This window comes from Candoia aspera, chromosome 1 (genome assembly GCF_035149785.1).
Source record: "Candoia aspera isolate rCanAsp1 chromosome 1, rCanAsp1.hap2, whole genome shotgun sequence".
NCBI classification, from domain to species: Eukaryota; Metazoa; Chordata; class Lepidosauria; order Squamata; family Boidae; genus Candoia; species Candoia aspera.
Genome location: NC_086153.1, coordinates 245,129,175 through 245,153,364, shown reverse-complemented (window position 1 = coordinate 245,153,364; position 24,190 = coordinate 245,129,175). Strand labels below are relative to the sequence as shown.

General features: G+C 43.0%; 1 protein-coding gene across 1 annotated transcript in view; it reads left to right on the top strand.

Moving 5' to 3' along the window:
• The first annotated feature begins 1,389 nt into the window (after window positions 1-1,389).
• Window positions 1,390-24,190, top strand: part of NUCB2 (nucleobindin 2) — a 50,112-nt gene continuing 27,311 nt past the window's right edge. The window contains exons 1-3 of the mRNA XM_063289402.1: window positions 1,390-1,624; window positions 18,897-19,035; window positions 22,835-22,942. Of these exons, the coding sequence (XP_063145472.1) occupies window positions 1,596-1,624; window positions 18,897-19,035; window positions 22,835-22,942 (276 nt within the window). The 5' untranslated portion in view covers window positions 1,390-1,595. The remainder of the gene's footprint in view (window positions 1,625-18,896; window positions 19,036-22,834; window positions 22,943-24,190) is intronic.

The following is a 24,190-nucleotide window of genomic DNA, read 5'->3' as shown; positions in this document are numbered from 1 at the left end:
AATAAGCCTGAGTAAACACAATTATTATCATTATCATCATCATCATCATCATTATTATTATTATTATATTTTTATCCCACCTTTTTTATATATAACTGAAGGTGGCAAGCATTCCTAATACTCCTGCCTCCTATTTTCCCCACAACCACCACCCTGTGAAGTGGGTTGGGTTGAGAGAGTGATTGGCTCAAAGTCATCCAGCTGGCTTTAATGTCTAAGGGAGATACTTACTTCTATTTCTGTAATGGTATATGGGAATGACCTTGGGAGATGCTGCCTAGGGAATGATCAGATGGGGGAGGGGGAGCCTGCAGCTGCATACCGGACACAGAAAGAAACTCAGAAAGGACCATCCCTAACTTATCAGGCTGTAAAAAGAGAGGGAAGGGATTTGTACTTTCAGACTTGCATGATTCTGTTAATGTAGCCTTACAATAAAGTAGAATTAGCTCATCGTGTTTCCTATCTGGTCTACCTGGGAAGGCTGACATAATTCCTACATACCATTACAATTTCTGAGTAGATAGAAAGAGCCCTTCCTTTCTCTTCCCTTCCTTCCTTCCGAGCTGTAACAAAAATAACAAGGCCTTGTCCCACCTTTATGAAATATAGTGTACTTGAATCCATGCACACTATTTCGATCTTTCCCACTTGGTGCTTCCAGCCCACCACCAACGTTACTGGGAGTTGAAATCCCACCCGTTGCAAGAGAATGAGAAAAGATTTTAAGTATGCCATAGTAAATCTGTTAGCCCTTAAATTATCGTTTCGCTGATGCATAGTTAATAAAAGGATTCTGCAGAGTTCCACGAGGTTGGTTTGCTGCAGGGCTACCATATCTGAGCTGCAAAAATCCCAGATTTCTACATCGCTTTTCCTCCGTTCAGTGGTCGTCCGGATTTCTGCAGACCAAACAAGGTAGCCGTGTTATCTTCACTGCAGTGCTAAGAGAGCGACATCCAATTGGTGATGATATTTCTATGGTAAATTCCAGATGTTGGATAGTGCATTCGACAGCAGGCTGTCCCATCCCCCCACCCCCAAAACACAAGCAAAGGAAGAAAACACTCGGCGGCTTCCCCTGTCAGATTCGGGAAAACCTGCTAGGCTTCTCCCATTGGCTGCCCTGCATTCCATAGCTCCTCCTCCGGTTTCCACTTTCAATGCCTCGCGTCAATGAGGTAAAACAAAAAACAAGCGCCGCCCACTCCTGTTAGCGCCACGTACCTTCCCCGATGCAACGCACCTTTGTTCCTTTATTTCTGGTCGCGCAACTGAACTTGGCTGTCTTGCGGCGGCCCAATCGCAGCCCTACGCGATTCCCAGAAGGGGGAGCGCCTCCGCCAATCCGTTTGCTGCAAGAGGCGGTACCTGTCACTATGGGAACGGGGACCAGGTTTGTCTAGAGAGCAGTTTCAGGGGGTGTATCAGCAAAGAGAGGAGGGAGGGGAAGAAAGGAGGGAGAAAGGAAGAGGTGAGTACACGAAGCAAACCCCAACGCCGGGCTGTCTTGCTGTTGCGGCTCGAGGTTTTGAGGGCTCCCGTCGAGAGAAGGCAAAGCTGCCCAGGATCACCTGGTCCCCACCTCTCGAGCTATGCATCGTGGCCAGAGAAAGCAGGTACGGTTTTCTCAAATGCCCGAGCAGCGAGGGCAGACGGAGCTGAGCGCTGGGTTCTTTCCTCTTGGCCCGCTGAGCAATAGGGGATCGACAAGGGTTGCCCCAAGTTTCTTCCCTGCCCAGCAGCGCCCGGGGGTTTTGTTTCAAAATTGCATGGGCTGTCAAAGGGGGGAGAGGGGTGATCCGGCGATGAGCGGGGCTTTGGCTGCCCCTGGTGTGTGCATTTCTCCGCAGGAACTTGGAAAACTTGAGTAGCACAGTAGGAGAAGGGCTGCAGTGGGTCTGTGGGTGAGGCACAACCGCTCCAAGAGATTAGTATCTCGGATTACTCTGTTCAGCCTATGGATTCAGAGTTCCCCACTGGATGACAGAAGGAATGACAGGAAGTAAAGTTTCTTGGGATGCCCTCAGTTCCCGTGGGATGAAAGCATTCTCCTTTTACAAACACTGGCAGTACAAGAACTTAAAGTCAGCCAAATCACATCAGCAAAAGTACTAAATGGAAAGCAAAAGATGCTGTGATGCTCCCTTGAATGGAACCTGAACAGCAGTCAGGTGCTGATGGCATTATTTATTGAAATAGGTGTAGGGGAGCTAAAAGGTAGAAGCAACCTTGTTGTTGTTGTTGTTATTATGCTTCACCATCCTGCATTTCAGAACCTAATCTTCCACATTTTTTTGTTAATGTATTGGAAACGTATACTGCAGTTAATGGGGTTGTGGGAAACGGTATTTAAGCAGTCTGATGAGGTAATAGTGTAAGCTTCTAGTATTATCACTTTTAAATGATGAAATGTTTATCATATAAGCTTCTAGTATGATGTCCATACAAATGACATGGCTTCGTTTATCATCTGTTTTAGGCATGGTCATTTATATTTAGAAAAACCCTATGATATTCCAAGAAAATGAACCACTACCAGTAAACTGATATTGCTCCAGTTGTGGTCGTGTAAGGTGTATGTATGTATGTAAAATGCAGTATTTATATTAATGAGAATATTGAGTGAACTGTTTTTCATTGTAAGCTAAGATGCATGTTATAACATCACATTTGGTAAGTACTGCCTTCTCTGAAGATTGAAAAGGAGACTTGTGATTGTAGCTTTTACATTGTAATAATCATATTAGCAAATGATTTATCTGCTTTGTTTAGTGATTAAAAGATGTATATGAAATGCAGAACAGTTTAGAATACCATGTTTATAGTGATTTGTACTAACTAGGTTAGTAGACATATTTGCATTGGCACCAGAAATATATTTCTCAGAAGCAAATTAGCTTCTATAGCTTGGTTTACAATAGATAATGATGCCCGATTTAAAGTAAGTCCACATTTTGGTAGTTTAGCTCACTCGCCTGTAATAAGTTTAGCAATATTTTGGCAGCAAGTTGAAAATTATTATTGAAAAGTATGCCTAGGAAAGAATTTAGTCTTTTTTTTTTCTTCTGTGCACAGGGTTTTTCATCCTTTGCTTGGTGATTCATGCTTTCATGCTAGTCTTTTCCTCTGGCATGTTAGGCTTATTTTAAAAATATATTAAAATATATAATATTTTAACATATGTTACTGGAGATATTCAAAGTATCTACCTGCGTAGTGCAGGAATTCCAATTTGAACATTCTTTCCTTGATAATTGGTCTAGCTATTAAACTGCTTTTATTATTAAGAAGTTAAACTGTGAGCTATCTGCTGTACCTGTAATTTAAGAACATTATTTTGTGCCCTGCCATGTGGGAGTATTAGAAGGAGGTAATTAACAGATTGAAGTCTTTGTAACTTCATTTGCATTCATTCTTCTCTATATTTGTCTCTCCCATTTTTTCTTTTAGATTGTAGTCTCCTTGGGTACTTTTTTTAAAATCTGGGGAGTTCTGTAATCATGGCATACGATTGGGGGTGCTGTATAAATAAACCATGTAATCCAAAATATTAAATTAGAGAAAACTGAGATGAAATCAGCCCTCAACAATGAGGCTTACTGGCTAAACTGGGACCAATCACTCTTTTAAAGTATTTCTTGAAAATATTTATACTCCCACCATTTCATTTTGACAACTTAGAAGTTAGTTGAGAGTTGTTTTCAGGATTAGTTTAAGAATTAAATAAAACTTAAGCTGCTTGAAGAAAGGGTCATTTATATATGAATGCTTTTTACATTATCATTAAGATTCAGAATGTCAAATTTCTGTTACGCTTGAGGTAATACCTACAACCACAGACCACACTTTGACTGTTTAGTGTTGAAATAGTAAATAACGGCTTTACTAAGGTTTTGTACACCATGACAGTTACAACATTTTCTTAGGTGGACATTTTTTAAGTAGAAGGAGGAAGTATTAAGTGAAACATTTTGCGAATCCAAATATTCAAAATCTGTATTACAAAAAGTTCACCAGCAAATTATTATTTTCATTTTGTCTTTATAATTATTATATTTAATTGTGGTTTTACTTCATTTTGTCTGTATTCTTCGTTATTATTAGCCACTCAGGCATTTTTCTTAGTGGAAAGGCTAGATATAAAACTAAATAATCATGATGATTCTGTTCAGGTTTTAAAAAGAAGCAATGTTTTTCAGGTTACTATTGAGGCTAAACACAGCATGAATAATTTTAGAAAAGTTTTTCTTTTTCTGTAAATCTGTTAACACATGTGGACAAAACCAACCCCATTCTTTATCCCCCAGCCCTTCCAAAGTGCCTGTCTCACTTAGTGTATATGGCTAATGTTGAGGGATGAGTTGTAGTTCTGGAAGGCCACAAGTTTTCTAATGCTGGGGTAGAAGATCCATTGGCTTCCTCTCCATTCTTTTATTTCTTAGTAACATCTCTGTGTCAAGTGTTGCAAGCAGAATTGCAGAAACTGTTAGGGTGGACAGTGCTTTGAACTGAAAGGGAAAAAGATGCTTTAGAGCAGTGTTTCTCAACTTCAGCAACTTTTAAGATGTGTGAACTTCAGCTCCTGGCTGGGGAATTCTAGGCAACAGGTAGGACATGTCAGCAGCTTCTTAAACCAAAAACATATTTTCAAGGGGTTTCAGTGTAGCTTTGGAGGGCAGCTGCATGTTGAGAGGTACTACTTAAGCACCTGGCAAGCTCTGAAGCCCCTTTTACCCTTCAGATCCAAAGTGCTGCACAGTCTTGGATACTGTATCGTATGTACTAAAATGTCCATAATTCCTTCCATGAAGGAGGAAAGATTTATAGCATGGTATTTCAATCTATTTTCAAACATCTGCTATTCTTACATTTTAATACTGAAACTTAGTGCTTGTCTTATCATGGGTCAGTTATAAAAACTCTTTAGTTTTGTGTCATCCATAAATTTAATAAGCATTTATTCCAATTCTTCTTCCAAGTCTTTAATAAGAATATTGAAGAGTACAAGTCCATTATTTGGTCTTGCATTATCTTTGATAACCTTCTCCACTTTGATGAGAAACAATTGATGAGCACTCTTTAACATACATTTTAATCCAACCATGTATCCACTTGACATGTCACCCAACCCATTCTTACCAGCTTGCTATTCAGATAGCAAGTTCTGGAGTGTTAGTTCAGTTTAGCCATTGAGCCATCTAGTACGATAGTTGTTTGTTTAACTTTTAAGCATATTTAAATATTCAAAGTAGGCTCCAGCTTATTAAAATGAGGAATGGAAGAATGTAGAAGCACAGAGATGACCCTGGAGAAACTATGCAGAGATGACAATGTCATAAACAAAAGCATGTGTTAAACCTGGGAAACAGAGAACACCAGAGAAAGAAGTTCAGACTGGCTCCACCGAGTATAAGCGGGAGGGAAAGGAAAACTCTGTCACACTTTCAAGATTCTGTTACTATAACCTATTTCCATAAAGTAGAGTTCCAGTCAAACCTGTAGAGTCTGTTCCCTGACCTGGCCTACCTCAAAGGGCTGACAATAACTTAATGTGAGCACTGTTGGTGACCGCACATACGAGTTGATCGTAAATACTTGGACAGTTCATACCCTCTAATGTTAATTATCAAATGTAGAGAATGAAATGAAATTAATATATGTGTATGTATAAAACAGTGATTTCTGTATAATATCTTCTTCCATACAATATAAATGGAAAAATTCTGTTTAAAGCAGATGTAAAGATCAGATGTAAGCTCCTTGATGTCATCTAGTTTATTAAAGCTTTTTTTAATCCATTGATACAAACTTTTGTGGTTCTATACATGTCTATCTAACAAGGTAGACCAGACTAAGAAACCAAATCCATATAGGTCAGGACTACTTTTATTGTTAACAGCTGTAGTAACAGAATCTTGCAAGTCTGAATGTGCTTCCCCCTCCCTCACTTTATCTTCTTGTGAAATAGGGAGGGGCCTGTCTGAGACATTTCCTCAAACTGGTTTCTTGGCCTGTGCTCAAGCCTCTCTTACCGGGCTATTGCCTTGGTGGCAGCTCTTCCTCCTCTCCTTCAAGGCCATTCTCTATCCCCTCTACAATACATCATATTCCTACATGATCAGATCAAAGATCTATGTGGACTGGTGACAGGCTGGATACTTCCTGAATGTCTTTGTTGCTTCCTTGTACTATTGATTCCCAACAGTTAATGTATTGTGGCCACGCTCTCTAAAAATGATGTTGTTTTAATTTGTCAAAGCAAAACTAATGAAGTTGGGTAGCATTTTAAAGACTTAACACATCTATTATTGAAGTCTTCAGCAACCTGATAACTTCTAGATGCATTGGAAGGGTAACATCTCTAATTCCTAACCAGTGCCATACCGACTAGGAATTCTGGAAGCTGCAGTACCCGCTGAAGAGTGAATCTGAAAAATACCCAATTCAGAAAGGCTTGTAGCTTCTGTAACATACAGTCCACTTCTTCTGATGCATGGAGTACTATCTTCAGACTGGAATACCCACCTGTGCTGATAGTAGTGAGCAGTAACCAGTTGTTGGATGTGGCACAGGCATTACTGCATTTGTCAGCTGGTTAACATTTGGTGTAGTAAGAACCTTTGGTCTTGTTAAGGGGAAATGATGCTGAACCTCTGAAGGATTTCTAAAGCTGCTATTTCTTGCCAAATCAGTCTTTGCAAATCCTTTTCCAGACTGACCTAGAGCCTGTGTCTACTGTGTGGTTCATTTTCTGGATCTGTTATCAGTGTTGTTAGTGTTCAATGCCGGTTTTAGCAAGCATAGGCTTACTTTAAAGGCCTGTAAAGGAAAAGTGTTTCCCTTTTAACCGGTCTTAGTTGGAACTGAAGGTGAAAAGTAGTGTTATATTGTTTCCTCTTCTGGGACTATCTAGTTATTTAGAAAATTATTCCTAGCACCATCTGGCATTGTTTTTCTTCTTTTATTTTCATTTTGTTCTGTGAGCTTTGTATTTTGAGAATTGCTGGTTTAAATCTTACTGTGTGTTTCTTTCTGTTGAGTTTGAGCAGATATCATTGTGATTGGCTATAAATAATAGATTCTGTGATATGTTATGAATGAAACTAGAAATATGTATATATGCCTATTACATACTTTCCTAGTACTGGATAAGATACATCTGTATGAAACTTAGTGAAGTCCTGATACAACATTGCTAGGGCATCCTGTCTATGGATCATATTAATGAAAAATGCCATCAATATGTCCCCAAGAAGTCATTTTTAAGGATAAGAGATAAGCAAGCTTTGAGTTAACTAAAAGACATCAACATATTGGACAGCTATGGGAGTGACCATTGTGCCACCAATCTGAGTCACTTGGCAATTGGGCAGTCCTAGAAATCAAATAAAATAAGAAGAAGTAATTGTTAATGCATACAAAATGAAAGAACATGATGGTCAGAAATGCTGCAGCATCAGCAGAAATGCTATTTCTAAAGATCTTAGTCCATCTTTATGGGACAAGTTAGCATAAAATGACTTAACATCTATGATAATTAAGATTATTTTTCAGGAGATAATTGATGGATGGAATTTTCCTCAGGAAATCTCATAGGTAACTGGAACTTTGAGAATGGGATGCATAAAACTGTACAATCCTGGGGTGATAATATCAGATCCAAAAACAAGACAGCAGATAGGTCATATTTCTGAGGTTTGTTACGCAAATCTGGTCCAAAACTTCAAGCTTCTTCATCAGCTTGTATATTTTGATATTCCTTAGTTAGATCTGATACAGTAGTATCTGACTGAACCTGTTCATGATAATGAGAGTTCCTTCTTTTTCAGCTTCTTTAATTATGCCTGTTGTTTGTGAAGTTTTGAATGGTATTTTTGTTTTATATTGATAGAATTATGTGGTAAATTATACCATATACCAATTATCTTAGAGCTGGTGGAAGCATTCTGTAAACGTCTAATGTTTTAACCATCTGAAGGACTCTATGCAAGATTCTTCTTCCAGAGTTGAAAGGAAGTTTGTGTATATCAGACACTGTGTTGAGATACACTAGGAAAATGAAATTAGTTCATTGGTGTGCCGTTCATTCCTTTGCGGTGAAAGTATCCTTCCAGTCTTAAGTGGAAGGATCCACATTGTCTCATGTGTGCAGATTACTGTCTCTGCAGATGAAAAGTATATTGATCAATTATCATTGACAAACCTTTCTTCAATTAATATGTTCCTTTGTTAAAGTGGTTATCACCATATTTTGGGTCAGGAAATTATAAATAGTGTCTTGTTCTCTAGCAACTGTCCAAGGGATTAATTCTGTGGGCATAGAATAGAGAGAATATAAAACCTTTCTAAGTTTAAAAGCTAAACAGTGATTATTTTATTCCAGGATTTTTTTTTTCAACTTCTTGGTCTAGCCTATAGTTAAAGGATTTCCTACAGGTCTCCTTTCTAAGAACTATATAGATCCCACCCTGCTTAGTTTTTTTTTTAAGTCATACAAGATATTTGTGTGCTGATGGGGCTTCCCAGGTTTAGGGGGTCTTAAATGGTCCTCCATTATCATGTTGAGAGCAAACTTGAAGGACTGACAAGAAAAAAAAAGGGAGAAAAGAAAATAAGCAATGCTGTGGGAAAGATGAGGAGATGGAGCCAAATTCACGCTTTTAATTTAAATGATAAATTATAGATGTTCAGTAATCAAAGTTTCCTTGATAACTTTGTGAATTCTATGCTTTTAATGGGTTTCCCAATCTGAGGACAGATTCAGTTCTTCAATGATTTCCTAAACAGAGAGCGTCTTCGGTGTAGTGGTGAAGGTGCTGGGCTAGAAAACAGGAGACTGTGAGTTTTAGGTCTCCCTTAGGGATGAAAGCAGGCTGGGTGACTTTCGGCTGGTCACTCTCTCAGCCCATGCCACCTCATAGAATTGTTGGGAAAATAGGTGTCATGATCACCGTTGTGATGCTTGTGACATCACAACGGCTCGCATGACAATACAGGGAAATGGGTCCCTGGCGGATTAAGGCAAAGGCAACTATGAAACACAAAAGAAAGCAACAGGTGCAGGAAACTAAGTAACAACCGAGACTGGCGGCGCGGAAGACAGCGATACAAAGTTGCCAACAAGCAATTGACTAACAACAAGAGAGGTGCGCCCGAGCTGTCAAAGGATTAAGAGCCTGATCGCCCGGCAATGAATCATTACCGTTCAGGAAGGCGATCGAGGCGACGCCCGGGGCGCAGGGGGCTGAACGACCTCTCACCTGACAGGGACGAAACTGGTGGGACTCGTGGGACGCACCTAGAATAAGGTGGGGTGGAGCGCTGACCGGCACGGGCTATTTAAATCCCGTTCCGGCGCGCTTCCCTCACTCTCAGCTTTTTAAAGGCATGCACTCTGTTCCTCAATAAAGCCAGAACCTAAGCCTACGCTAGTGTCTGTGTCTTTACTGGATCGCAGGCAGAGCCTGACCTAAAGCTGAGAGTCTCAAAAACGAACTTCGCCAGTCTCCACCGGGAAAAAATTTTCTGCGGGAGAAAACACCGGCGATGACAGAACCGGGGATGGCCATGGAGTCGGCACTTCACACCGGAGGCGCGAAGGACACAACGCAAGAGGGGGAGACGACCCAACAGCTGCTAGAGTCGGTGCACCCGAGATGGGACACAGGCTCCCTCCCTGCCCACACCGCACCCCAGTTCCAGACCTGGAACTCCAGCCCGGACTGGAGAGCTCCGACGGAAGACGAAGTCGGGGGCCAACAACTTTTCACATGGGACGGCGTAGCGGGACCCGGCCGGGGACATCCTACACCACCTGGAGACTCCACTACCCCCAAACGCCCGAGCAAGGAGTCGCAGGACTGCTGATCGGGCAGCAACCGGCAGCACCGAGGACGGACGACCCTGTCACACCAGACAGGGTCAGAGCCATGGAAGCCAAGGTACGAGCCCTGGAACACATGCTCCAGTCCATGGCATCGGTGGTGAGCGAGCTCACAAAGACTGCTGCTGCACAGGGGGAAAGAGGGGATCAGGGCACCCTACCTACCCCATCGACAACCACGAGAGGAAGGGGCCAAGCACAGGACTCTTTCGCAGGGCTTCTTGGTCCCAGCCCGGTGGGGGACATCCCTAACCACCCACAGGTGGGGGTCTCGCAAGTTGGGGGATTCGCCAAGGACTTCCCTGTGAAATTTGACGGAGATCCCACAAACCTGTCATTCTTCCTGACGAACGCCAGGAACTACATGGCCCAGTATGGACATTGCTTCGAGACGGAAGCATCCAAAATCTCGGCAGTGGCCACGAAACTCAAAGGCAGGGCTGCAGACTGGTACGTCCAGATGTCAGAGTCCGGAGCCCCAGCCCTGGCTACTTTTCACAACTTCCTAGCCACGCTCAAACAATACTTCGAAGGCCCCCTGGCAAAGGAAAGGGCCAAGAGTACCCTTAAAGGACTTCGCCAAGGGAAAAAAACAGTGGCAGACTACGCTCTCGAGTTCAAGGTCCTAGCGGGTAAAATCCCGGAATGGTCTGAGGCCACCTTGATCGACATGTTCAAGGATGGCCTCAACCGTGAGGTGCTACAATGGGCACTCTATAGGGACGACCCAGACTCCCTACGCGGGTGGATTTGTCTGGCCAGAAAGGCTGAGCACGCCCAGCGCACCTTCATGCTAGCAACCACGAACGACAGAACCCCTCCCAGCGGGAGAGGACCAGTCCCACAGTCGGGCCCGACCTGGGACACAGAGCGACAACGGCGGTTTGCCCGCGGGCAATGTGCCAGGTGTGGGAAGACGGGCCATCGGGCAGCTGAATGCTTCAAGGTCAGGACGATGGATCGCCCGCCCAGACCAACACAGAAGGTGCCGCACAAGCCGCCCAACCCTCCCAGACGGCTGACAGGAGCGCTAGCGACCCCGGACGAGGAAGCGGATGCCTACCTCGCAGGGGACGTGGTTGACACCCAGGAACAGCCAGCGGGAAATGCCTCCCACCTGCCCTAAGCAGCGCCGCTGGGCAGGTGGTAAAGAAGGGGCGTGACAACCCCAGGGTGAGTGAAGATTGCTCCATCCTGGCAGGGAAAATTGAACTGACTTACGGCTCTAGAGCCATCGTGGTCGAAGCTCTGGTGGACTCTGGGTGCTCCAGAAACCTAATCCACCCAGACATTGTCACTGCACTAAAACTGTCCTGCTCCCCCCTCCCTAAACCGCTGGTGTTCCAACAACTCGACGGCTCTACAGCGGGGGGGGGGGGGGACTGGCCACCCAGGGTACAAGAAAGGTCACCCTGAAAATGGGCATCCACAGGGAGTCCATAGACTTTGTGATAACCCCGGTGGGGAAGCCCATAGTGGTGCTGGGGATCCCCTGGCTAGCACGCCACAACCTCTGCATAAATTGGAGGACCCGCTCTATAACGTTCGAGGACGGGGTCTACCAAGCACAAACAAAGGAGAAATCCTCCGCTCTGACTGTGGGAAGGGCAGAGATCGTCGACCAAACCCCCCCTCCCCCAGAAGGACTGCCAGAGCAATACTCGGACTTCGCAGACGTCTTCGGGGAAGAGGAGGCGGACCAATTACCCCCCCATCACAAGACAAACTGTGCAATCAAACTGCTCCCGGACGTCCCCTTACCCAAGCCCAAAATCTACCCCATGACCCAGAGGGAATTGGCAGCGCTGCAAGAATTCTTGGACAAAAACCTCTCCAGGGGCTTCATCGAACCGGCAAACTCGCCGGTTGGAGCGCCCGTCCTATTCCGAGAAAAGAAGGACAGCACCCTGAGACTATGCACAGATTACCGCGGATTAAATTCCGCCTCCCTATCCAACAAATATCCCCTTCCCCTCGTAAAAGACATGCTGGCACACTTGTCAAAGGGAAGGGTGTTTTCCAAACTCGACCTCCGCGAAGCGTACTACCGAATTCTCATCAGGGAGGGGGACGAGTGGAAAACGGCATTCAACTGTCCCTTGGGCTCCTTCCAGTACAAGGTACTGCCTTTCGGTCTTGCGGGGGCCCCGGGGGTCTTCATGCAACTCATCAACGAGGTGCTGCATGACCGTCTATTCAAAGGAGTCCTAGTTTACCTAGACAATGTCCTAATCTACACAAGGACTCAGAGGGAACACGAGAGATTAGTGAGACAAGTTCTCACTAAGCTCCGGAAAGCCAAACTCTACGCTAAGCTCTCCAAGTGCGAATTCCACAAGTCGCGCTTGGACTACTTAGGGTACAGAATCTCTGACAAGGGCATAGAGATGGACCCCGCGAAGGTTCAGGCACTTTTGAGCTGGGAGCGCCCACGCACCAGGCGCCTGCTTCAAAGCGTCCTTGGGTTTGCGAACTTCTATAGGTCCTTTGCGAGGGGGTTCGCGGAAATTGCCCTGCCCTTAACCGATTTACTAAAGACCAAAGGCGTCGGGGAGATGCGCAACGTCAAAAACCCAGGGGCCGTGCTTAATTGGACTCCCGACTGTCAAACCGCTTTTGACAGGCTAAAAGTGCTGTTCACAGCGGAGCCAATCCTGTCCCACCAGGACCCCGAACGGCCTTTTGTGGTGCTGGCGGACGCCTCTGACTTCTCAATTGGGGCCATCCTACTGCAAAAGAATTCCACTGGAATCCTGAAGGCATGCGCCTATCTCTCTAGGAAATTTTCAGAGACAGAGAGGCACTGGCACGTGTGGGAAAAGGAAGCCTTTGCGGTCAAAGCAGCACTGGAGACTTGGCGTCACCTTTTGGAATGGGCGACTTGCCCGTTTGAGGTCTGGACAGACCACCGCAATCTCGAGGCGCTCCATACGCCCCAGCGCCTCAGTCCCAAACAGATACGCTGGGCTCAGTTCTTCAGCCGGTTCAAATTCCAGCTGGAGTTCATCCCAGGAAAAAAGAATTTCCTGGCAGACGCACTCTCCCGACTACCTCAGGATGCAGAGCCTATCTCCAACATCGTTGAGACTGTGCTCTCTGACTCCCAGCTGGGTCTGGCAGCTGTCACCCGGGGATGCACTCGGGGACAGCCTGCCCCCCCCTGCAAGCGACTCCAGCGCAACCCGCCCCAAGGCGCAGGCAACCACAGATGCCAGGTGGGCTACGGGCAGATTTTATAACAGCGATCAAATCTGATTCCTGGCTCCTCGCCAACCCTAACAAAGTAACTATGGAACAGGACCTCGCATGGGCGGAGGGAAGGTTATATGTCCCTGACTCACAAAGACCGATGATCCTTAGCAGATCGCATGACAGCAAACAGGCTGGTCACTTCGGGTTCCTGAAAACCCTACACCTAACTCGGGGGCAGTTTTGGTGGCCCTCGATGAGGAAGGACGTCAAAATGTATGTGGCATCCTGCCCGGTGTGTGCGATGGCCAAACGACTGGCTGATAAACCCCAGGGGCTGCTTCAACCCGTGGCTGAACCCTCCCGCCCTTGGGAGGAAATCTCAATGGATTTCATTGTGGACTTACCGCCTAGCCAAAAGAAAACGGTCATTTGGGTAGTCAAAGACTACTTCTCAAAACAAGCCCATTTCATCCCCTGCGCCTCGATCCCGTCAGCACAACAGCTGGCGAAACGTTTCCTGGTACACGTGTACCGCCTCCACGGCTGCCCCTCCCGCTTGGTGACCGATAGGGGCACACAATTTACCTCGAGGTTTTGGCGGGCTTTTTTGAAACTGATAGGTACCCAGCAAGCCCTGTCAACCTTCTGGCACCCCCAGATGGACGGATCTACAGAGATCCTTAATGCCACACTGGAGCAATTCCTCCGCTCCTATATAAACTACCACCAGGATGACTGGGTGGACCTACTCCCGTTTGCAGAGGTCGCATACAACAACGCGATACATCAAAGCACGGGACAAACCCCCTTTGGGGTAGTGTCGGGTCGGGAGTTCGTCCCCATCCCTGAGCTACCCCAGCCCCCGTCCCCAGCAGTGGCCGCCTGTGATTGGGGGGCGAAACTCGCAGATTCCTGGCCGGTCATCAAGGACGCGCTTAAAGAGGCGCAAACCGCATACAAAATGCAAGCGGACAAACACTGGAGCCAACAACCAACTTTTCGGGTAGGGGACCTGGTTTACCTATCCACCAGATTCATCAAATCACCGCAACCATCTAAGAAACTGGCCCCCAAATTTATTGGGCCATTCCAGGTGACTCAAATCGTGAACCCAGTCACGGTGCGCTTGGACCTGCCCCATAATTTAAAGCGGCTGCACCCGGTGTTCCACTGCAGCTTACTTAAGCCGGCAAGTGACCCCTCCCGGTGGCACCCATGCACGCCCCCCCCCACCAGTGATGATAGACAGACAGCAACACTTCGAGGTCAAGGAGGTACTAGACTCCCGCAAGCTGCGGGGCTCCCTCCAGTACCTAGTCAAATGGAAACACACCCTGAATGGGTCGCTGCCTGTGACATCCAGGCTCCTGACCTGATCCACAACTTCCATACCGCCTATCCCTCCAAACCCTCGGCGATTTCCTAAAGGGGGGCAGTATGTCATGATCACCGTTGCGATGCTTGTGACATCGCAATGGCTCGCATGACAATACAGGAAAATGGGTCCCTGGCGGATTAAGGCAAAGGCAACTATGAAACACAAAAGAAAGCAACAGGTGCAGGAAACTAAGTAACAACCGAGACCAGCGGCGTGGAAGACAGCGATACAAAGTTGCCAACAAGCAATTGACTAACAACAAGAGAGGCGCGCCCGAGCTGTCAAAGGATTAAGAGCCTGATCGCCCGGCAATGAATCATTACTGTTCAGGAAGGCTATCGAGGCGACGCCCGGGGCGCAGGGGGCTGAACGACCTCTCACCCGACAGGGACAAAACTGGTGGGACTCGTGGGACGCACCTGGAATAAGGTGGGGTGGAGCGCTGACTGGCGCGGGCTATTTAATCCCATTCCTGCGTGCTCCCCTCACTCTCAGCTTTTTAAAGGCATGCACTCTGTTCCTCAATAAAGCCAGAACCTAAGCCTACGCTAGCGTCTGTGTCTTTACTGGATCGCAGGCAGAGCCTGACAATAGGAGACAGGAGCATCAGGTATGTATGCTGCCTTGAGTTGACCAAAAATAAAGGCCAAATCAAATAAATATATAAATGTTCCTCTTTTAACTGCATCCTTGATGTAGTAGTCTTTCTCAGCAATTATTTTTAATAATTAATGTTTAATTTTCACTTAAAAAGTGAAAACTGGCATTTCAGTTATTTTTGTCAATACTGAGCTATCATCTGGCTCTTTCAGCTAATGACTCACAATTATTATGTTGATATATGTTCTGTATCTTTAATAACTGTGTAAGTAAAGGCTGAGAAAAGCTGCATCTGCAAGCCTTTGTACTTTTAACTTTGCAGGTGTACTTTTTCTCTGCCAAACTGTGTACTAGTCAAAAATTCTGTCTTCGTCACAACTGCCAAAAGTATAGCAGCTTTGTCCTCCTCTTGTAGCCAGTAACTGTTCATTTCTCCAAGAAGAAACATTGATTAGCCATTTCACTTTAAAAGGAATGTATTGATTAAATGTGGCAGAAGAAATTTTATTAGGCACATTTAATTGATTCTCAAATAGGGAAATGAATACTGTTCTATGTATCTTAGTTCCATATGCTTCATCCCGTTTTTGTTTTAGTGCTCAGGACTACAATCCTGAGCACTTTGTTAGGGAGTCAGTTCCACCACATTCTGCAGGGCTTAACTTTTGAGAAATCATGCTTAAGACTTCCATTGTGAGAAAGACAAGTGTGTTTTATCAGTCAGTGGTTGCAAATATCAAATAATGGCTTAGTTGACCCCAATATAATTGGCAGAGCTTTCTTTAAAAAGGGAATGTAGTGCTCCTTAATGAATCTTAAATAGCTTGTATTCTCAGTGATTCCATTTCTTAGATTTTTGTGTAGATCACAGAATATATATTATGTCTCTGCTAAACAAAAGGCCTTGTCTGATTCTTTTTAAATGACCTTGATTCATTTTAGACTGGTTTGGAGCCAGGTTTTGCTACAGAAAGATTGTATAAATGACCTGTGATCTCTGAGAGAGATGTGGGGGCAGTTTGTAGACCATGATAAGATAGCATATACTGTAAGGTTGCCTTAGCTGTGATTGTGCATCTCCTCACTTTGCCCACAATTAGATGAAGCTACTATGGTTAGCCAAACACAGTGTGCTATGTATACTGGGATTCTGGCGTTGACTGCCCACAAGAAGCGAGAGAATGAAGCTAACAAACAGCTAGCCATGGTTTTGTTTCCTAATTTCCTCAGGACAGAGAAAATCTGAATTGTGCACAGGAGATAGAATAAGCAAGCTGTGGATAGTTCTACCCCACCTAATGGCATAGTATTACATCAAAATACAGCTGGAAAGTGTGTTTCTGGCTTGCTTTTCTTTCTCTAATTTAACCTTGAGTACCATCCAACGCGATGCCGTTCTGGATACCCTTCCTGGGATGAGAATTGGAAGGAATGTGCTTCAGTGATACTATTCATATTTGGCAGGTGGGTTGAGGAACGTAGTTCTGGGATTTCTCTGGCATGTATTCTGTAGATGCTTCAGTGTTTCGCATGTTAAAATACAGATGGGTTGAGCCTCTGTGTGAAATGAGTAACAGGAAGATAACAATAATTTGAAATCCAGTCTAGGTAAGATAGAGATGGTTAATGGACTATATGTGTATTAGTACATGTTAAGCTGTTCTGTCTGGGGATTCTTCCCTTCAAAGGATCAAATGTGCAGCTGAGACATGTTTCTTGAACAAGTCCTGTTGGTATTCTTAGTAACTCAGCTGAGGCTGGTGTGCCAGATCAAGCCCATTCTTGCTTATAGATAATATAACCACAGATACCATGCTCTGGCAACCTCTTGATTTGCCTGCCTTCAAAGATCTTTTTGAAAATTTGCTAGTGCGTTATTTTCGGATTCTTAAATAACTTTGCTGCTTATCATCCATTTCCAAGATTCAGCTGAAGTGTCAGTATTTATCTTTAAAAGCGCTATATGCTTTGAAACCAAACTATCAGAAGAAAACTTACCCCACTGTACATGCGCATCATGATTGTCATTTGAAATAATTTTTACATCTGCCATGGGACATTTCAGCTGCAATGACCCAGTTATAATCTTTAAGGAAAGTTTGACTAGTGCCTACCTTTTCTTCTTTTGCAGTGCCCAACAAGCCCCCCCCCCTCAAACATTTTCTCAGATTTTTTATTGTTAAGATCTGTTATTTATATGGCACTCAGCCTGTCATATAATGTAGGTGAAACAGTTAGGGATTATATTTTTCCTTCATGATGTTTATTGACAAAATGGAGATTGTCTAATTCTTGTTAGTGATTCTTAGAGCAGATATGAAGCAATGTGATATATTCTCTTAACTAAAGAATATGCAGCTGTTGCATTACTGTGTCGCCTAAATCTTCTGTTGTTGGTTATTTTAAAATCTTTAAATCTTGTTCTTGATTATTCTCAAGAATCTGTTTACCACTGACACATTTTGATGTGATTTTTCATTATAATTTCATGAACTCTAAAAAGATTTGTGCTAATTTCATAATAAAACCATAAATCATATCTGCCTTGTTCTATTGACCTCTTGTTTATGTTGCTTATTTAATATCCCATCCTTTCTCCAGAAGCTAAAGGTAGTCTTCTGACTCCCCCATTTTATTCTCACAGCAGCCTTGTGTGGTAGAGAGAAAGTGAATGGCTCAGAGTCACCAGCAAGTTTCCTGTGGGAGTGAAGGTTTCAGTTTTATATTCTCCCCATCCTAGAACATTAGTTTCATTGGCAATAAAGCACATCTTTCAGCTGACTATACAAATACTGCACAGCATATGATACCACCTAGACATTTTTCAATAAACTTATTTATTTACTTACTTACCTACTTACTTACTTAGACATTTTTTACTTGGGCTCCTTTCAGCCTATCTAATATAGCCACTGGTAAAGGATTGTGGGAGCTTCTAGAACATCTGGAAAGTGCCAGGTTACCTACAGCCTTCAGGAATATTGGCATTAGATTGGATGGATGTTGCTCGGGCAATGAATCTTGGTACTGGAATCGGAATGTCAGGAGTGTGGAATATTCCTGTGATTGGGCTGTTGCTCTGGGAATTTTGCAGGAGTATAGATGGGAATGAAGTTATTCATTTTTTTTCTTCGAAGATGATTAGTGGTCTAAAGTGCCCTGTGTAGCAGTTGATTGATTTGGGAAGGGAACCATTTGATGTTCTGCCTCTAGCGGTACAGTAACGGGCTATAGAACAGGCGCATGGGGGGGAGGTGCAAATGACTCTTGGGACATGCTTAAAATAATCATCATAAAAAATAGGTATAAGTAGAGACAGAAAGAAATGTATGAAATAACTGCAAATCATGCCCTTCTAAATCATATATTTTATTCTCTTCTGCCCTGCCCCATACCATTGCATTCCCAGTGGAAATCCTCACACAGTTCTTACCTTTTCACTATCTTTATTGTAGCATGGGTTGTAGGAAGGCAAATGATTAGCCTACTGACCTTCATTGCCAAGTGGGAAAATTGAACTTTGTTCTCATCGCTGATGTCTCACTGGCTACTAGTCATGGTGGTTATATATTACCGCCAGGATCAGAGGCAGAATGTCTCTCAATACTTGTTGCTGGGAAGAGGAACAGGAAGATGTTGCTATAATTCTGCCATGCTATGTGCTTTCCATTGATTAGACAATGCAGGTTTAATAGGCCTTTGCATTAGATGAACTTTGTAGCTCCACCCATTGTGGCATCACTGACTGGGGAATTCTGGGAGCTGAAGTCCACACATTTTGAAGTGGCCAAGGTTGAGAAACACCGGCTTAAAGAGATATCTTGTTTTATTTCAGATAAGATGGAGAACTACTTTATTACAACAGTGTGTTTTGCTGCTGACCTATGTTGTAATTATTCTGGAAGCAGTACCTATAGATGTAGACAAAACAAAAGTACAGGAAGAAGAAAAAGGAGACAGTGCAAAAGTAGATAATTCGGTAAGTCATTTAGTTAATTATTATTTTCTTAATGGCGGCTTTTTCAGCAACATAGTATTTCAGACTAGAATGTAACACATTACTAGTGTTTAGGGTCCTTGGTGGCATACAGGTCTGTATCCATATATTTCCATATTAGCTTCTGGGAATATTAGAGCCAAGAAAGAGAAGAAGAAAAAGTTAAAGAAAAGCAAAGTGATGTTTAAACCATTGTCCTGGGCTACAAGGTTACTTCCCTCCAAGTATATTTAGGTATCTTTAATTTAGAGAAAGCAAGACAAAGAAAATGCCTGTTCTTAAGTAGTTTTAATCATATCAAAGAGGAGGTGAAAAGTATTCCTTTTACCCACATAGGATGGGATTAGCTCAAATTCTGGCATTTACAGGTAGTCCTCCCTTAATGACCATTCGCTCAACAACCATTCAAAATTACAGCAGTGCTGAATGAATAGTAGTTATGACTGGTCCTTGAAGTTATGGCTGTTGCAGCACTTCTGCAGTCACATGATCAAAATTTGGGCACTTAGCAATTGGCTCACTTTTACAACCGCAGTGTGCACTTCAACTCCCCTCACCCACCTATCTCACCCCCATCTCTGCCCATTTGGCCCCCCTGCACTCCGCAGCTGCCTACCAATGTCACTCCCCACTGCCCCCGGCTGACCTTTGCTGCCATCTTCCTCCCGCTGCTGGCCCAGGATCCAGGCGCTGGGTGAGGCCACGGCCCCAGGACACGCACAGTGAGCACGGCAGGATGGCGGAGCCTTGTCTGCCGAAGGGAGCTTGCCAGGCTTGGCTGGGGAGGAGGCAGCAAGGAGGAGCCAGCAGTTCATGCAGGGCAGGAGAAGTGTGAGATCCTTGCCTAACGATCACATGGTCCTTGCCTAACGACTGCAACCAGGACTACTGGAACTGCTGTCACTTAGCAGCATGGTCACATGATATTTCACCTAACCACTGCTTCACTTAGTGACAGAAATTCCGGTTCCAATTAGGGTGATTAAGTGAGGACTATCTGTCATGAGTAAGGATGGAGAGCAGGGGGCTCCCACCCAGACTGTCAAGCGCATGCGTAGCACTGAGGAACTGTTCAGCCATTCAGAGAGACACAGATCGGGACCGCCTTAACCTTTGGGGTTTATATGGCGGGGTTTTCCCACGCTTCCTCAGTTTGTTAGGATTCTTGTTAAGTACTACTAATAAATATTAGAGACCAAGTCATTGTCTCAGTGTGTTTCCTGGTAATCAGGACACTATCTGTAGTTTATGGTGGAGCTTGGCAGGCTGTAATCTTTTTTTGATCTTAAGCAACAGGATCTTTGATTTTGGTTGTAAAGTTATAATTTGTCAGATTCCTCTCGTCTGACTTCTGGTCCTGAAATTTTTATAGGGAGATTGGCTTGGTCTAGGAGAAAATACGTAGTTTGGTTTAAACTCACAGAACTCAACCAATGGTAGTCACTCTTTGCAAAGCGGGAGAGTCTGTAATTATTTCCCTAAACAAAATTGGCCTGATTAGGAGAAGCAGGCATTTGCTTTCTGTTAGCAGAAGTGTTTTAAGAAAGAGATTTAATTCGTTGGATAAGAACTTGACAAACTTGACTTGCTCCTTTTTTTTCCATAAGAATTTTATTAGATTTAAAGCAAAGATAAAAACTACAAAAAAGCAAAAAAGAAAAAAACTACAAAAAGAAAAAAAGAAAACTAAAACAGTGTGAAAACACAAGAAGAAATTTTTTTAAAGATTACATAAAGAGGTGACTTCCGACTTTTAACAGCAAGAATATACAACAATTTCCATAATCAGTCCCTTACTCTGTATCAAACCAAAATTACATTATTTCTATTAATCATTACATTAGCACATTATAAAAGTCACTATATACAGTTGCTCCCTCTTCGTATATTAAAAGAAAAAAATATGTAAACCCCCTAATCAACTTCCACCCCAAAAACAAATTTTATTTAATTATTTCTTTTCTACCACTATTCTATACATTTCTGTCTGCTATAATAAAGATTTAGCTAAAAAGCATATAAATTGTTTGCTCTTATAATTAATAATACTACAATTATAGCAATCTTAATCATATTAAACCTAAAACCAAGCATTTATTATTATACCTTATTAGTAAAAAGAATGAAGTCAAACAAGCCCTGAAAGCAATCCAAATAAACATTCTTAAACCCCTACACCACTTCAAAATAGACCAAGGCATTTACATATCTCCACAGTACACACAGAGCATTTTTCATGAAGAAATCAGACAGCCCAACTGCCCCCCTTAAAAACTCCCAACTTCTCAACGGAAAACCTCCCATAGATAACAATCTCTTCTTTCCCATAACATTCCATCAAAAAGACAATTCCACTTATAGTTTGCAGTTCAATCTGTCCCTTTAATTTCTTCAACTCAACAATCCAGTCGCTGCTGGCATTTCAACAGAAGCTTCACTCTCACTGTCAGTAGAAACATTTCTATCGTCGTTAAACGCTTCAGTTTCTTCCACGAAATCCCCAGCCAGATGAGACATCTTAGAGCTGATGTTTTCTACAATGTCTCGAATATCTTGCATAATAGCTTGGCAAGAATCAAAAAGAATCTGTTTAAGGTCCTGGTGGAAATCTGAGAAAGTCGGTTTGAAATCTTCCATGTCTCATGCAGTAGATTATGGCGCCCCCTAGGTAGTTAACTAGCGAAAGTGGAAGATAATGGAAAAAAACTGGAATGTATTTACACAAGTGTAAGTATGATAACAAGTAGTTCCCCAGAGAAAGTAGCAACAGAAAGCTGAAGGTTCAAAACAGCAGATTCAATGTGTAGGAAAATATTAAAATCTTCAAATTCAGTGCAAAAATAATAGCAGGGAGACAATTATTTACTCTCATTCCTCTTTAGTATTTGGATGAGAAACAAGCCAAAACTTTAAAAGATTAAAAAAAAATTAATTCCAAAAATAATGATAAGCACTGAGAAAGCCTGCTTCTGCTTGCTGTGGAAAGCCTCTCTTAGGGCACATAAACTTAAAAAATATAAATTGGGTGATATAGAAATGGGGTGGCTCAAGTTACTGTCTCTTTAAGGCTACAGCGTGGCTTGGAAATGGTGACGTCCCAGCCTCCCAGTGGCTCTTACCAATTAGTGTGAACGCTGTTTGCGATTCTCTGGCTGCAAGTCGCCATTCTGGAGGACAGATGGGATGATTCTGAGCATTTTCTTTGTTCATGAAGACACTTCTGCGCTTCAAGAAAAAACCTGTCTGAGCCCAAAAAAACTGCAGTGTTGTCAGTTCTGTCCATGGAGTCCATAGGCACAGCTGTTCAGTTGGCCATGTCCCCAGTGGAAGTCACAAACTTGACTTGCTTCTGAAGGAAAATGGGCTCAATAGATTCAAAGCAATCTGGCAGTCTTGGGACTGCAAGACCAGTTCCTCAAACCTGGAAAGGTTACAATTAGTTTGGGGAAGTCTCCATTATAACTTCAGAGAGAAAAGAGAGAAAGATGTCTTCTCTGTAGGAGCCAGTGAAACCCAAAACTTGGCATTTCAAGTTTATCTGAACTTCTCATAAGATGTGTGTGTATTTATAATTAATTCTTGCTCTTTGAATTCACTTCATCTTCAGCACTGAACAACAAAAAATTGTAATAACTGGTTGTTAGAAAATCAGCAAGGATAAGGGACACCTACTGTAGATGTAACATTTTTATGGAAAAAGGAACATTTCTCATCCCTGCCTCTTCTTTATTAAGATGATGATGATGATGATAATAGAATTAATTTTGTGTATATCTTAAAGGATACTGGATTATATTATGATGCCTACCTCAGGCAAGTGATAGATGTTTTGGAGACAGACAAACATTTCAGAGAGAAGCTCCAAACAGCAGACATAGAGGAAATAAAGGTATGTATAATGACTACAAATTTTAATAAAATGAAAATAATAAGCTGGGTGGTTTTATCTTCCCTCTGTTCAGTAAGGGAGAATGTAATCACTTGCTTTAAGTATGCCTCTGAAGCAATATGAAATATGCAGCTTCTTTTGGAAAAACAAACCTAAAAACTAAAACCTGGAATTCTGTGTTTCTAGTAGAAAGATGCAACCATGAATTTTATCATAGAAAAAAATTCATGAAAAATAAAATCAATAATTTGGGATCCTGTATTAACTTGTGATATCAATACATCTTTTTCTTGTGGAATATTTATCTTGAAATCTTTTGAAGTTCTGCAATTCAAAACAATCTCTACGTTACCTAGCTTGCACTGATACAAACAGCACCTGGGTTCTCACACTGCTAAGTCAAAACACAGTATGTGGATTTGACTAAATATGTTATGTGAACCCAGCAGTTCTGATCTGTAAACTGTAACTTATGACTCAGTATTATGTATAAGCTCAGATGTTGCAGGTTATTCCCCAATCTATGGTTTAAATATCACGCAGCCTTCAGATGTTTCTGCATGCAACTCTTCCTACCTGGGAAGGTATGCTGGGAGATACAGCTCAACAACGTCTGGAGGGCCACATTTAGTGTCTGAAACTAGTCTATGCAGCGCAAGTAGAGAGCTGCAAGTATAGGCTCAGGTCTTTGGCAACTAGATAATCATAGCTCAATTCAGAGGCAGCATAAAGAGGAGCCTTTCCAGTGCCCTGGGGACACCCCCCCAAATTTATTTATGTATTTTCTATCTTTATAATTTTTATAAATAACTCAAGGCGATGAACATACCTAATTCTTCCTCCTCCTCCTCCTCTTTTCCCAACAACAGCAACCCTGTGAGGTGAGTTGGGCTGAGAGAGAATGACTAGCCAAGGTCACCCAGCCGGCTTCCATGTGTTTATATTTATATTAGGTGTATAGTATAAGATATTAAGTGTATAGAAGTGTGATATGTGCATCCATGCTAGTGCACCTGTAATACAAAATAACTACTACAATACTAACTGGAGTATTTTGAAGAATTTTAGAAATGTCTGTGCTATGATCTTCTGGAGTTGTTTTATTACTCCTGTATGCAGTCTTCCTTTACCAAATTTCTTATAACAAATTTCTTATCCAGATTTAAATATCTACTGACCTATACTTTCCTGTGCAGGTGAGTTATTTTGCCTGTTCTCTGATGGTTGCAACCAGAGGAGGGCCAATCC